We start from the raw sequence: 16,246 nt of genomic DNA, 5'->3' as shown, positions 1-16,246 counted from the left end.
TTGAATGTTTTTCTTCTGGAAAAGCTGAGTCAGCCGTTCACTTATACAGCTGAGGCTTTAACCTGACTCATATGGAATTTCCCCGGGTTGTCAAGCCTCATGTTTTTATTCATGTCAGGAAACTCAGTCGGATAAAAGATCTCCCCCCCCCAAGAAAAAAAGGCAACATCAAGGATTGTTTGTTTAAACCTGGGGTGTCAAACATAAGGCCAGTGGACTCAAATCGGCCCTCAAGAGGCTCCAATCTGGTCCACCAAGCAAGCAAAGACAATTCAAAGAAAACATAGTTTTTTTTTTCCTAATTTCTTAACAGTAGCAGACATAACAACACTGAAACCTGAGTTGAGATGCTGCCATGAAAGCAAACTAATGCAAACTAACATTAATGTAAAAACATACATATTGCAGTAGCTGTAAGGGAAGTTGTTTTTCGATATTTCCTGGTATTTTGCTCGCTAAGATATCATAAAAATTGCTTTTATATTGAGATTGTCATTTTTTTCAGTAGTAATTTTTGGGATTTGTGAAAATATAGACATTGTCATTACGTACACACTGTGCCACAGCGATGAAAAACTGCTCTATTTCAGCAATCCAGCCCACTCAAGGTGAAATTAGGCAGTATGTGGCCCCTGAACAAAAAGTGTTTCACACCCCTGGTTTAAACCATCACTGCTGATCCAGAAGACCACTTTGTTCAGGAAACCGTTCCATGATTGTTAATAGTGTTTCATACAAAACTCAAATGGTTTTATTTCAAACAACAGCAGTCTGTATTTAGGAGCACATGCTCCTGACATTGAACTTTTTTCTTTTTTTTTTTAAATAAGGAGTTTGACTTTGACGTTAACTTTGAATCTTTGTTTAGGAGTAACACGTAGATTCAAAAAGTATCTAACCCCTCCTTTGTCAATGATGCGGCTTCGTGACCAGAAAGAAAATATATTGTGCGGGATACAGCAACAATGTACTTTACCTTATGAGAAGCCGATCTTTCATTTCCATTACATCTCTTTCCTCGGCGAATACACACATACACGCGCGCATGCACATACACACACAAGCACACGTAATTACCTTAATGTTGCCTCCTGTAAAGAACACCCATAAAGTCCATTTACTATAATGTACCCCTGTGCCTCCCTCCTGTCTCCTCCCTGGGGAGAATTGTAATGAGTGGACGGGCCTCAGGCTGACAGGAGGAGAGAAATAAATCCAAGGAGAGGATCGTCGCTGCAGGATGCACTCTGACCTCAGGCAACATTTCAGCCGCAAGACGTAAAGCTTTGGTGGTCTTCTGGTTGTGGCCTGTAAAAACTCTCAAACCAGCTACTTTAGCCACGCTTTCACATCGATAGTCGCTTCAAAACAATTGGATTTCTGTGTCTTCCGTGCATCAAGAATCAGCACACATTTGCATTTCATTAGGTTTTGACTTCGCATAGGACAAGGACACTCGGGTCGGGTTTTTGGCTTCGGTTCCGCATCCATCAGTCCTGACGTTATATCAGTGTGTGTCAGGGACTGCAAGAGGTAGACTCCGCTCCCTTAAAGGACAAAACTGAAACACTTAGCAGTATTAAAATCAGAGGTAGATGCCAGCGGAGGAAGCTTGATGGATAGCTTTGAGCACCGCTTGCCAACAAATGGAGGAGTAGCTTAGCTCCCTCGGAGGTAAAGAGAGATCGTCTCCACAGGGCTGTCGGCGGCGGTTGTTCCGTCTTCTGGTTTGAGACATGAAAGTGGTGAGGTGATTATCTGTTGCACTGCTGGCCTTTAAAGGTTTGATTGAAAGTGAGTGCAAGAAGTAGTGGAGGAAGCAGATAAAACAAAGTGTCTGGAGAGAACAAAAAATAAATAAATAAATAAATCACCAAGACAAAAAAAGACCTTGCGATAACATGACTCGCTGTGTGTGTAAAAGAGCACAACAGAATAGACAACAGTGAATGTGGCCGTTTGTCTTTCAACTCCAGCCGTCTTGTCAGAGCTCATCTATCTGCTGCTGGTGATTGTCCACAGAGGCACAAGATGAGAGAGGAAGGCAGGCGAGACAGATCAATGATCTGAGCTCTGGACCAGAGATGAGAAGACAGACGAGCGGTGTGGCGAGGGAAAATGATGTGGGGGGGAAAAAAACAGGAAACTGTGACTCAATGTTATTTAACTTTTACACTACACTTATGTCAGGTTTGTTTGTAACTGAACCAAATAACTTTTATAGATTCCTACTGTGAATTTGAGCCCAGTCATCTTCTATGACATTGTATTATTAAGTCATTTATTGTCGCTTTACAGCATTTTAAAGTTGTTTTGACTATTTTGATGACTCGTGTGTGGAGTTACAGTGTTTTCTTGTGAGTAACTCCTATAAAGCTTACACAGAAGTCACATCTGTATTTTTTGAGACAATCTTCATATCACCTGGCAGGCTACAACATGTCCCCCCCCCCCCAGGATCTAACCTTGTTTCGAATTAAAATTCAAAGTTCAAAGGATTGTTGCTAAAAAAAAAAAAAAAAATAATGATCATCTATGACTCAGTTAAAAATAGTTTTCAGGACAATTATTCTTTCAACATTTCAGTACATCTTGACTGTAAAATCTGCACATCGGTAAACAAGTATGATTATTATGCAGATTTTATTGTTAAAAATGAGTAAATAACATCTGATAAAACTTTTTTTGTGCATTATAGCATGTGTCTTTGCTCAAAAGAACAAACCAAAACTGTCCTTACATAATCTTTGAGTATTTATTGGATCTGGTCTCAGAAAATTCCAACAAATATCCTCCGTTGACCTCTGTATGTGTCACTTTGTGTTATTGCTCATGTCTCCTGCTATCTCTTGTGCATGCAGGCTCTCATTCAACTGCCAGTTTACATCTCCCAGTGTGAAGAGGTCAGAGTCTTCTTTGAAACCAGACCTGAAGACCTCAACCCACCAAAGGAGTGAGTACAGCACATGGACCCAAAGTACCACAGTTACCCAACGGTTAGAAACCCTTGGGCTCGCACACAATGGAGAATCATTGTTCCCCCTTGCTCATGTCATGTCATGTCCTGCCAGCATTTATCCTCCACTCCGCTGATAATGACCATTCATTACACCCTCTAATGAATATGATTTCATACCGCGAGCACTACTTGCCGTTGGGTTTTCCAAGCAGAAACACGCTTAATGGGTCATTTTTAAATGCTGAGTTTGCATCATGGCAGCTTGTAGATGCAGCTCAGCTCAATCACCAGGCTCCAGACAGCTGAGGCTGCACGGTTCCTCCGGGGGTGTGCAGGCCGCCTGTAAATCTCACTGCACACATCAGCGTCATAGCCGGTGCTGACTAACTATGTGCTAGAACTAAGACATCAGTGGGCAGTGAATACCAACAACCGATGCACATGTGCTGACCCAGGCTTAACTTCACACACAGGCCTTGCTTACACACGTGGGCTTATTAAAGTTAGTGTCACCTTCAGGGCAGGAGAGGTTGTGAGGGGTTGTCTTTGGAGAAACCACAATGCGGCACTCACATCTTGACCCCAGATATGTTTTTTTTTTTTCAATAACAGCTGGGAAATACTACATTAGTTTAAACCAAAAAGTGTGTCACACCATGTATTCAGGCACAAAGTATACCACTAACTTTGTGGCACATTTTCAACAAAGGTAAGTGGAAGCATATCCTGCATGGTTATTGTCATATCTCAGATTGGTGAGATTACAGAGTCTCTGGGTAAACGATATCAAACTGGCCTAAGTGTGCCTGGCACCGCGAGCAGCAGCAGCAGCAACAGTCATTAATATGTCAATTCAAGCTCCTATTGTAGGTGCCAACTACCCACGGGCTGATGCTGAATCATCAAGTGGACTAATTGTACACCTCACTAGTTGACAGTGGAAGGTTTCTCTGTTTCAAGTCGAGAACTGATTGTGAAAAAATTAGAAGACTATTTGTTTCCAGTTTTTAAACTTTTTGAAGTAAAGCAGAACATATTAATGTAGGAGTAGGAATTTATATCTTTGTAATGTATGATGGAAATAAAAAATAAAAAAAAACCTCTGATTCCATCTCCGTGTGGGTGGAGCAAAATGCATCTTTTTGCAAACACTGCTACTGCGTCATTGTTAGTGTTTATAGCATATTGTTCTCTCCTCATGAGTGTGATTTCCTTACAAAAAACTTGCCCTCGCCGTGTAAACATGAAACCTTACTGAAACAAAAACGCAAAAATCACGCATTTTCACTTGAAACACTGTCACTGGGGCCTGAATCTGCACCTAAAATGTAATTGTACTACCAAAAGCTGTAGAGTCTTATAGAAATTCTCGACATTTCACACATCCCCCCTGAGAGTGTCTTACGGTGTGCAAGCACCTGGGATATCTGGCTCAAGGACAATTAACAGGACAGAGAGCTGCGATGGGGATTGAATGTGAAATGGCCTTCCTGTAACTGCCCACCATATTGTCATCTATAATGTGGATGGATTTAATGTCACGTTGAAGTGTGCAGTCTGTTGGAGGTGGTGGCTTTACCCTGCTCGTGACATTGCCGAGGCGGGGGCATTTTATGAACGTGCCACTCACCTCAATATTTGTATTAGTGCCACAATATGTTGTTACTTTCTCATAACACACAGAATAAAATACATTTATACTGATGGCACATATTTTGAAAGACAATGATTGGCTGGTGCACAGTTATGAATTAAAAAAATTATGTATTACATTGAAATAAATGCTTACTTTTTAAACGGATGCTTCACCACTTCACCACTGGTGTGATTGAAAGAAAAAAGAAGTAAATTCTTGTGACAGTTTTATATGCACATCCAGTCAACACACAGGGCCAAGAAAAGTGAGGATTTGTGTCCTCTTTGATGTGGGAGAGGTTTTCACTGTCTTGTGGCTATCTACCAGTTTTATGATTGAAATCAGACATAGATCTCTTAAATGGCAACTTTAAGTGTCCGATATCAAAAAGGCGATGTTTGAAAGAATCAAAAGCCTGTCAGCAGACTTATGGTCGCTGTATATATACTGTCTGGCATTTAAACGTCTCTCTCTAGCACTTATTCACCTTTGCTCACACATTTGCCCCCCCCACCATCAGAGGAGGTTGCCAAGGTCACATACCTCCTCACTCCTCATACAAAACACCCCCAGCATCTGCTGCATGAGGCAAGAAAGAGAGGGAGCATTTACTCCAGGCAAATGAATATCAAGGAAAGACCTTGGTTTGTCTTTATTGAAATTGGATTATAGCTTTCTGTTAGTGCAGCCTGTTATTTGGCATACTGACAGCGAGCCTGGTGTACAGACACAGCAGCTACAGAGGGAGACAATTTATCATGGCCTATAAATCTCGGCTGCACAGGGCGAGTGCATGTTAGGCTTTCTCCTTAAGAGCAAGGAGGAGAAGAAAAGGGAGGAGCAAGAGAGTTTAACTGTAATGAGGAAGTAGATGGCCACAGGGGCAGCGGAAAAAAAGACGGCAGAGAAAAAAAGAAATCTGTAGAAGAGGAAGTTTTGCAACAAGAATGAGGAAAGGAAAAGTAGGGTAGAAGGGAAAGAAAACTGTCTAAATTAAATAGATTAGCAAGTAAAGATATATGAAGTTAACATAGAGAATTGAATCCTATGATACTGTTTATGAGGTTTTGTATTAGAGGGAGAAACTTGATTGCTTTTATTTTATTGGGTTTTTAGTAATGTAATCCCAGTGCAGCTATACTAATGCACTCACCTGTCTTGGTATTTTCTTTTGTCTAACAGCGACCCAGGTGTTGATGTTCTAGTTTATTCACCTTTCTCATGGCCTCAGGCTATGACTTTGGGACGACTCATAAGTGAAAGCATGTGATTATTTTTTTCAAATAATCCCATCATACAAAGGCTCAGGTCATTGGCTGTTTCCATCATATGAACACTGTTTCACTTTACTGAAAGAACAAGCAAACATTTATTACACAGCTTCCACTCTATTAGTCAGATTCATTGGCGCTGTTTTTGTTGGTCGGTCCGCCTTGCTTCTTTTTATAGTGCAATATTGGGCACGCTTAAGGGAGAAGATTTATTCGAACTTAAGTCTCCACAATTAACAGTTCAACCAATCGAACAGGGCTTTATGTGGCTGAGAGCGTTGGTGTCGATGCCAGGAAAAGGAAACAAAGGGTACGTGCCAACGAAAATGATCAAGGGAGATGAAGGGGCCGAGTTAAGTAGACGCGGAAGATATGAGATGGAAAAAGAAAAATGAAGGAAGGTCATAAAACACCAGAGCAATATTTAGATAACAAAGAGGGAGGGACAAAGTCAGTGAGAGAGTTAAATGCCGAGCATAAGCCACCGATGAGTTTTCTAGGCATCTGGCCATTGAATGGGCTCCTGGCTGCTGCCGTGGGATGACGGTCTATTTATCTGGCTACGGTCTGAACCAGACACGGCAGATGCTGTATTGAATTTACATCAAGCCAAATTTCAGTTATCAAGATTCTCTCCATTTACACTGAACAGAGACACAGAACCTTTTTTTTTTTGTCTTGTCATGTGACCAATGTCCATCAGTCAAAATGTCACATTTGTTCAGAGGCAACAATTACAAGCATTTTTAAGATCTGGGAATATAAAGGTAAAGATATGCATCCATCCATTCATCTTTTAAACTGCTTTGTGTATCTTGTGGTCGCAGGGGGCAGGAAACGGTTCCCAGCTGACTATCAGTAGAGGTGGGGTACAAAACGGTCAGGGAAAACACAAAGAGACAGACAGTCAAAAACAGGGGCAATTTGTGATTTCAGATTAGCCTCAAATGCATATTTTAGAAAAGTGAGAAGAGAACAGAGAATCCCCATACCCAACCTGAACTTAAACGTTGTCAAACATCATCTAAGAGCAAAAGAACGGGATTCAATTATTGTTGATCTGCACGAAAGAATAGTACTAATAGTTTGGTCAGGCATGTGTTCTTGCCCTGCAGTAAATTGCTGGTCTTTTCTGTCTTTAACAGGGAACCTATCGGGAAGAAGAAGTCAGGTAAGAATAAATAAGGCTGCATTTCAGGTCTGTTTTTTTATGGCTTGTATAGTTAATTGCATTAAAACAAGATGTCCTCCTCTGTTATGTTCTACATAACATTGTCTCCATCTAGTGGACACACAGTTTCACTGAGGTGAAGGCGTTTGTCTCGTCTCTGTTCAAGTTGTGACCGTACTCGTGACTATTCTGTACATGGAATGTGTCTTTTTTTATATACTTTTATATCCTCTCACTTCAACTCTTTATTCTGAATGTGCATCCATGGTTTTTTTTCTTTTTTCAGTTTTCTTCTCCATTCATTTTCCTTTCCATCAGGGCTTGTGGAGAGAGCGACCACTTTCCTAAAGCGAGGTAGTAAACACACTGTCATGCTCGGGTCGTGCTGTGTGTGTAACCCTGAGGGTTGCTAGCGGCCTGTCCCACCCCCCCCCCACCCCCCTCTCTTCCCCTGGCCTGGGCTGGGGGCTTGTGTTGGCTCTGTCAAGACATTCAACACTATAGTTTGGGATGTGTCAGTATCACCGTGGCTCATATTTCTACAGTTGGTGGATTTACTGACTGCATATTATAGAAGATGAGTAATGGCTGAATACTTTGTAATTACAGTCCGGCCATGCTTTGAGCATTATACAAAATGTGAGGAGGAATGACTGTTTGATAGAGGGATTGGTTTTTTTTTTGTTTTTTTTGTAGTATAGCATCACTAATTATTTACTTTCATCGTCTCCGTGGATCCTGAATGCCGTCATTCGGAGTTCACGCCATTTTCATTGCACTTCCATTATGCCTTCTTTTATTTATGTCTCAATGCTTTTTAGTGTTAGTTTTCTCATTTCACCCCTCCTTTCGAGAATTTCTTATGTGACTACCAGTAATTATTGTATAGATTGACTATTGACTGCTTCTCACTGAATGAGGCACATGAAAAAGATCGACTGTGGTATTTTAAGCCACTTTAACAGTCAATGTTCCAGTGTATTTATTATTTTCTTTCTATGTTGCAAGCCTATTGGTTGAGCTTTCCTGGATGTTTTGTCTTTTTTCAGTTCCTAGTATAAAATGAAGAAAGGTGCTCTTTCAGTGAGTAGCCGTCATAATCCCCTTACCCTCAGTATTTTTTGCATTATAATGAATTCCACATAAAAGTTTAAAAAGAGCCACAGTGAAGGAGTAAAGAAAAACTTGCATTGAGAGCCCTCAAGTGTAAAGTGAATTTTGTCGTGGTGTTGTTTGTGGTGACATTGGTGGTGGGTCTTTATAGTTTCAGCCATGTTGATGAATCAATTAACCATCTTTACCTATTTTGATCCGTACCCTTCATTCATGTTTTCTAAATCTGCCTTCATTCCTCTGTCAGCTCATTTTTTCATTCACGCCATCTTCCAAATCGCATTCGCTACCTCCTCTGCCACATGTGTGACTGAATCTCTGTACTGTGAATATGCCTCCTTTCTTCAACAACTTTATGAACTAAGCAGGTTCTTGTTCTTTCTTGACATCAATATTATTTGGTCATTTACTTGAATTTGACTATCTGACATTTTAAAAAGGTCATGTTACCTTTTTTTTATTTTCACTGACATACAAAAAAACGTAAAGGTCAATATCTCAAAACCACACAGATGCAATTTTGTAATCCCAGTTTCATGGTCATGCTATGACAGCATTAGCAAGTAATGCCAAAGATCTTCTGTGAATAGCAGAAGAGACTGAGGAGGCTTTTTTTTACGTTATTGAGATTTCAGTCTCAGCTTGCATAAAAGAGGAGCCGACAGAAAGAGCAAGGCAAACTTCTGTTCTGATTTTTATTTTTGTTTTTGCCCCTTAAACAGGAGATTCCAGCGCAGGGGACCCTCTCCTCCTTGACCAGTATGTAGCAGTGACTGATTATGAGAAGCAGGAGAGCTCTGAGGTCAGCCTGCACGTTGGTCAGGTGGTGGAGGTCATAGAGAAAAATGAATCTGGTAAATATGATCAGTTTAATGTCACTATACTCTCAAGCTTGCTTTGTGACGGGATTGCTGGGTTTATTCCTCACCGGTGCAACATTATCACCTCAAATTCACTCCGTTTATATTCGACTCATTTAGGTTGGTGGTTTGTGAGCTCAGACGATGCCCAGGGCTGGGTCCCTGCCACATGTCTCGAGGCTCAGGACGATCCAGATGACTTCAGTATTCCAGGGGAAGAAGGTACAAGAGGACTCACGTTTCAATCCCAATAATTAGATGTATTGTCACAAAAGCATTAGTTTAGGGTATAAACAATGAGAAATCATTCTTAAACAAGACTGCATATGCAATTTATTGCCGTCCCACCGGGATAATGACAGTATGTGGGAGTTAATTGGAACTTTTATTGCAATTTTGAAATTACTCCAGGACACATGCTGAGAGTATAAACACGTGAACACAGCCAACTTCATCGTTACCAGACCATATAATGTAGCAGGATGTCTATTTCAGCCGAGAGGGGATGTGGTTTGCACGTAGACAATGAGCTGACTGCCCTCTCTTTGGAAGGCAAGCCAACCACATCTAACATTCATATATATCTAGAAATGGAAAACAGAATCAATAAATGGAAAGTTATGCAAGTATTTAATAGAAATCGGCCAAATATATATATATATGCAAAAGCAGTTTTTCCAGTGCCCCACTGAGGAGAAAGAATGGATTAATCTCAATCTATTTTATATGTTAAATCAAAAAGGAAATTGCCAGTTCTCTGGGGCAGTAGCATGTTAAAGTAAGGTCACCGAAAAAAAGGATTCTCAACTTAGCAAAATATCCCAAATTACCAAGTTTGACATTCATGCATTTATTGCCAACCACAAAATGTGTGCCCACTGAAAACACTACTCTTTTGTCAGTAAATGGGTAGAATAGCACAAAATAAGTGCAATAGGTCCGGGAATACTCAAAGTGCTGTCATTTAGGATGGAAATATCCTCTAGATGGCATATGTAATGTTCACTTCCTATTTCACCCCGACTACTGTGCTGGGATGTCAGTGCCTCGGAGGTTCTGGTCACTGCCAAGGCACGTGGGTCGTCGCAGAACTTTAGGGGATCTATTCAGCACAGGCTTTGGGCAAGGTGGAGCGCACGCCTTTCTTTCCCCTCTATACTGAATGTGTCTGTGTTCATGTGCATGCACGCACGCACAACCCAAGCATGATGATGATATCTTTATATGGAATGTGCATTATTTTTGCTTTTATCATAATTGATATAATCCCAAAAAAAAAAAAAAGATTTTTATAAACCAGTTACTTGTTCATCCATCAAGTATAGTTTCATGTAGAATGTCAGATTATATGAAAATAATGATAAAATTAGAAATCCCTATTAAAAACGGTAGAAAGTCTAGTTTGTGGTATGTTTGTGGTCAGTATTTGTGGCGTGAGCATGTATGTTTTGTGATGTACGTTTCTATCTTTTTTCTCTTTACTCCACAAGATGCTGCTCAAGCCTTGCCTCATAATAGTGCAAATCCAACATGTCTTAGCAAGTACAAGTGTAATCGGGTTCATGAATGCAAAATCACAAAAAGTTTTTGCAGCAGTATAAACGAGAGAAAAGTTCCATAGTCATTGTAATCCCAGTAAGTCACTGTGTGCTTTGCCTCCCAGCTATTACCCTTGTGCGTTAACAGTTGCTTCCTGAACACGTTCATTCTGTAAACAAACAATCTATGCAGAGATTTGACTTTATGTTTCTTCTGACTTCAGAAGAGAAATACTCTGTGATTTACCCATACTCGGCCAGGGACGAGGATGAGATTGACTTGGAGAGAGGAATGATTGTTGAAGTCATTCAGAAGAATTTGGAGGGCTGGTGGAAAATCAGGTACTTCGCATCAGTTGTATAACTTATTCGTCTGTTCCAGATGTTGTAAGTGGTTTAAAAAAAACTCGGCAACTTACATGTAATTAAAATTGCACCCCAAATGGTGAACCTTTTGGGACATTTCAGTATGCATCAATGTGTTCTTTAATTTAGGTACCAGGGCCGCGAGGGCTGGGCCCCGGCGTCGTATCTGAAGAAGACCGACATTCAGAGCCAGAAGCAGTCAGCAGGATCTGCTGCTCACGCCAGCACAAACGACCTAGATGGTGTTTCTAAACAAAACCAAAAAGAAAATCGAGACAACCAGAAAGAAAACAGGCTCTCGTTTTTCTCTGAGAACAAAATGAGTAAGTAAACACAATTAAAATATAGACAATATGTAAAAGATTGAATATATTAACTGCCTTATTCGACATATTTTCTTTTTGCAGAAGTGGGATTAAGACATAGACCTCCTCCACGCAGAGATCTTACCATTGTAAGACTAATTTACACAGCAGCAATTCCAAAGCGTTTCAGGATTTCTATACATTTTTCTGCCATCAACGTAACCGTTATGTATCTTTCTCACATCCCACAGCCACGTGGTACAAACTTGCCCAAGCCGCCTGTTCCTCCTCAGGTTGAGGAAGAATGTTATACCATAGCTGACTTCCAGACCACCATTCCTGATGGCATCAGCTTCCAAGCTGGAATTAAAGTTGAGGTGGGTCAAGTCAATGCCTAAGCAATAAAGCACAAGAAATGCGTGTGCAGAATGAAAGCTTATACATTTTGCGTATTTATTGACTGAAAAATGATAATATTCCTTTTTTTATATTTCTATATTAGGTGATTGAGAAGAATTCAAGTGGTTGGTGGTACATCCAGATTGATGACAAAGAGGGATGGGCACCTGCCACATTTATTGACAAATACAAGAAAACCAGTAATGCCCTGCGACCCAATTTCCTCGCTCCACTGCCCAATGAAATGGAGAAGCTGAGGCTGGAAGACGGTGGTTCTTCAAATGCTTCAGGCACAGATGACAGCTGGTCCAAGCCCTTACCAGACGAGCCAAGCACAGCTGCCGAGTCCTGTGCTCGGCCTAAGCTGAGAGATTGGAAGTCGAGTGCGAGCAAGGTAGTGCCTGCCTTCTCTGGACCGTTGCCCCCAGCACCAGTTGCCCCTCCAGTTGAAGAGAAACCAGCTCTGCCGCCTCGAAGGGAATCTATTCATAAGAGCTTTGAAATAGAGGTAGCCGAGAAACCAAGATCTGACAATTCAAAGCCGTTACCCCCCAAGCCCCCTGCTCCTGGGGTCATCATGCCTCTTGTTCCACCCAAGGCTGCCCCGTTCAAACTAGACAAATCAATAGAGGCCAAGAAGGAAGACAAGAGCAAAGCTCTTCACCTTCGGAATGAGATGGGTCTTGAATGTGGCCACAAAATCTCTGCTAAAGAGGTGAAGAAGTTCAATTTGAAACCGGTACCAAAGCAGCCTCCGAAACCCAAGTCGGAGGTGCAAGAGGAAAAACCAGAGGCGCCTGGCCCAACGGTGCTCATGAAGCCAAAGCCGATGATCAGACCTAAACCTGCTCCAGCTGCCAAGCCCGATCTGGCAGCAGAAAACAAACTAGACATTACCAACCTGAGAAGCAAGTTGAGGCCGTCCAAACCGCTAGATTTGGGTTCGTCATCAGCAGAGGTTAACCATCAGAGTGACGCCTCAGCAACAGTGACTGGCCCCCAGCCAACTTCACCATCAAGCTCTCCTCCAATTCACATCCCCACACTCAATAATGGTGAGCCAAAGCTTCCCCCAAAACACATTAACGGCCATAGTCATGACAACTCATCCCCCCCGGCAAAACCAGCAGTGCCTCCTCATAAGGACATCCCCCAGAGACCCCCCGCCATGGCGCCGAGGAGACCACCTCCTCCAAAGAAAACCGACTCATCAAGCCCGACCGAACTGAAACCTCCACCCGTTCTAAAAGAAACCCAGGAAATGCCCAAGGTTGGACCACCGCAACTCAGCAGACCCCCTCCCCCAAAACCCAAAGGGCTATTCCCGGCGCCACCAAACAAAGAAAAAGAAGAGTCCAAAGTTAATAAAGTCCCAATTCCTCCCAAACCCCAGCTGAAGAACGACAAGCCCGGGCCACCGAAGGACAAGCTCCCGCCTTTACTCAAGGAGCCGTGTAAGGACGAGCTGTATCTGGCCGTGGCGGACTTTGGGGGGGATGAACAAACAGCCAGCTTCAAGATAGGTACAGTGTTTGAAGTTCTGGAAAAAAACAGCAGCGGCTGGTGGTTCTGTAAAAATGTGGCGGCAGAAGTCGAAGGCTGGATTCCTTCGAATTACCTGAGCAAGAAGCCCTAGGTGGTAAATATGCTCACCAATATCGTCGTAGTAAAAATAAGTCAACATAAATATTACCAGTTTCTTGCTACGTAGCATTTTTTTTAATTTTATTTATAGGTACCTTTTTTAATGTGCATTTTTTTTTTTCATGTTTCATTTTCTTGAAAAAAATATATTCGACCTACCAGCTGAACCAGCAATAACACACAACCTTGTTGGGTTATGTGATGTTTACTCGTTGTGGTTTTCAATTTGATGTTATATGAAATCTTAGATAAAAAATGAATTGCTTTTGTTGCCATGTACTAGTTACAGCCTAGGTTAGTCTCGCCATCACTTGGGCAACAAACTGCAGTACATGTATTTGCCCTTGCCTTTTATGATACGGTGCCTCAGTGTAATATGCAAAGTGCTTCAGTGTACGCAACTGTAGAGAGACTTGGGGAAACCTTGACATTATTTGTCTAGAATCAACACCAGAAGACTAGATGTCCATAACTCAATTTAAAAAAAAAAAAAATAAATGGCTTTGAGTGAACACTGCACAAAAACTCACAGGGGGGAGTTCACTGCTTTAACCTGGGCTTTCAAGTGCTATTAGCAATTACTCCACAATATATATATTGCTAAGTAGAAGAGCTGTTTGTTATATTTAAGACATGCATATTCTTTTTTTTTTCTACTATCGTACTGCTTTTTCTCATTGACTGTAAAATTAATGCAGTGATTTTAACAGTTGTGCACTTTCAGTTAGTTCAGCAAAGGAAAATAAAGGATTTGCACAGTGGGAAGAGGGGAAAAGTGGAATTAAATTTTCTAGTTTTATTCCCTTTAAATAGGCCATGTTTTTATTTCCTCGTCCTCACTGCAAGTGTGCAAAGACAAGGCTAGATTATCCAAACTGACAAGGTCGGAATATTTTGTGAATGTCTTCACATAATTATTTTACACCAAAAAAACCAAGGCTTTTGTAAAATGTGAATGGCAGAGCACATCTGCATACCTTACTTTAAAATTGAAGACCTGCAGTGGTTTGTGCAATGATTTACAGTATTGCAAGTGTACATTCTGTTCATAATCAAAGTTTGGTGCTCAGAAAACAGCGAAGTATGACCATTGTATAAAAAAATAATGTTTTACATTAATGCTTGACTGGTCTCAAGCATGGTCAGAATAGCAAATTATTTTTATTGTACAGTAATAAGAGTCATATCTTAACTGTTGTCACTTTTCAATGACGGTCCATAATTAACTTCCGTTGTACTAATTATCAGGAAGAAGGCCTAGGAGGAAGTTTAGCTGGGTGGTTTTTGGAATTTGTGTGAAGAAATGCAAGAGATATCACATTCTGTTAGTGGAAAATAAAAAAAATCTGGTTCCTTAAACATATGTGAAATGACAGGATGCAAAACTCACATCTAGTAGTCCAAGATTTTTTATTTCATTGTTAGATAATCAGCATATCTGTGAACCTGACTTGAAATAATAATAGAAAAAGAGGTATGTCCATTTCCTTTGGAGATAATTAGACAAGGCTACAAGCTGTAACACGGATTCTGTTCTGCTTATAGTCGCTATGATGTTAAACCAGCTTCCAGCCATATTTTACAAAGAATTGATGGTGTGTTGCCAACTTGGGAAAAAAAAATTAAAACACACAAAAAAAGCAAATTTATATTATACTTGATGTGTCCAAGGGCAGGAAGGTGCTGTAACAATTTACAGAAAAATGTACTAGTTTATGTCATCATTTAAGTATTGTAAACTTTTTACTTTTGCTACGCATATTTCATTACAAGTCTGCTTTCGCTTTACGTCAATAAAAGTTTAAGATTTTTCACAACAGATGTTATAATGTCTTTTAATTTGCTGTTTCCGTTTGCTCATTTGAATTAGTTTGTCCATCGGCAAGAAAGTTACATGAAATATAGTACAAAATATTTGAATTAAGTTTGTCCAAAATTGAAGGCGACGCAGTAAGTAACCTAGTTGAATTGAAGGGACTTTAGTTGTGAAACAGGAAATCTTGGGGGATCAGCGATGCTTGATGTAATTTGATCACTTTGCAATTCATCAACTTTTGCAGCTTCAGTCTGGATAAATGATACTTTCACTGTAACTCGTCAAATTAAAAACAAGCCAGATTTGAGGATGTACGCTGTGGAAGTTGCAGACATTTGTGTTCAAATGTAGGGAATAGAAAGTCTTGAGAAAAATAAACACCCAGGTAAAATACAGATACCTGAAAAATCCACTTAATAAATACCATAGAAATGCACACAAACGTTTATTTTCCACCTCTGTCAAACACGTGCAATTTGACGTTCAAGGGAAAAATACAAATAAATGAAAATGGTGCCAAATTGTGTGGCGCGGGCTTGAAAATGTTTGTGTTTCATGGTGACCCACCTATTGGAGGTAAATGCTGCGATCCTTTTGCCTCTGATGGTGGTACATCCTCCACCGACACACAACCGGTTTGTGACATCACTGCAGGCCAGAAACCATTACGGGCACGTCATGTGAAGTTGCTGTAGTGCTAGAAAAATAAATGCCACATTTCATCCACAAGAACAAAATGAGTTCATAAGCAGGTATTCAGAACTGGAGCTAAACTTCCTGAAACTGTTGAAAACTATGTGCCTAAAAAAAAAAAAAAAACATCATTGAAAGTAGCTCTTTTAACATGGGCACACCATGTGCAGACAAAAACCAAAACAAATCACTGTCAAGAATATGTGCAAAATAATGATCCTTCTTGTGCAACTGTTGAAATGTCAATCTATCCATTGCAGTGACTCATTTTAGATAAACTTTATAAAGTTGAAAGGTGTCATGCTATTTAAATCCTGTTTGTTTGGTATAAGTCCTTTCTACGTGTGATGAATAATGAGAATGATAATACTGCCATATAAAAGTCCCACACATGGCGTCACAAGACTGTGTGGCATGTTTGGAAGTGAGATAAAGAATTTTGTCTTGGTGCCTTATTGATAGCTTTAAGTTGAAA

The 16,246-nt window shown here is 40.6% G+C and overlaps 2 protein-coding genes across 2 annotated transcripts in view; one reads left to right on the top strand and one right to left on the bottom strand.

Annotated features, from left to right (window-relative positions):
• sh3pxd2b (SH3 and PX domains 2B) overlaps window positions 1-14,672 on the top strand; it is a 32,398-nt gene extending 17,726 nt beyond the window's left edge. The window contains exons 5-13 of the mRNA XM_080482824.1: window positions 2,862-2,953; window positions 7,012-7,037; window positions 8,873-9,004; window positions 9,131-9,232; window positions 10,773-10,890; window positions 11,044-11,237; window positions 11,322-11,368; window positions 11,471-11,596; window positions 11,722-14,672. Coding sequence (XP_080338950.1) covers window positions 2,862-2,953; window positions 7,012-7,037; window positions 8,873-9,004; window positions 9,131-9,232; window positions 10,773-10,890; window positions 11,044-11,237; window positions 11,322-11,368; window positions 11,471-11,596; window positions 11,722-13,254 — 2,370 coding nt within the window. The 3' untranslated portion in view covers window positions 13,255-14,672. The remainder of the gene's footprint in view (window positions 1-2,861; window positions 2,954-7,011; window positions 7,038-8,872; window positions 9,005-9,130; window positions 9,233-10,772; window positions 10,891-11,043; window positions 11,238-11,321; window positions 11,369-11,470; window positions 11,597-11,721) is intronic.
• stk10 (serine/threonine kinase 10) overlaps window positions 14,657-16,246 on the bottom strand; it is a 38,696-nt gene continuing 37,106 nt past the window's right edge. The window contains exon 21 of the mRNA XM_080482822.1: window positions 14,657-15,775. Coding sequence (XP_080338948.1) covers window positions 15,724-15,775 — 52 coding nt within the window. The 3' untranslated portion in view covers window positions 14,657-15,723. The remainder of the gene's footprint in view (window positions 15,776-16,246) is intronic.

This window comes from Lipophrys pholis (genome assembly GCF_963383615.2).
Source record: "Lipophrys pholis genome assembly, chromosome: 16".
NCBI lineage: Eukaryota > Metazoa > Chordata > Actinopteri > Blenniiformes > Blenniidae > Lipophrys > Lipophrys pholis.
The sequence above is the reverse complement of the archived record's forward strand: the minus strand, read 5'-3'. Positions and strand labels throughout refer to the sequence as shown.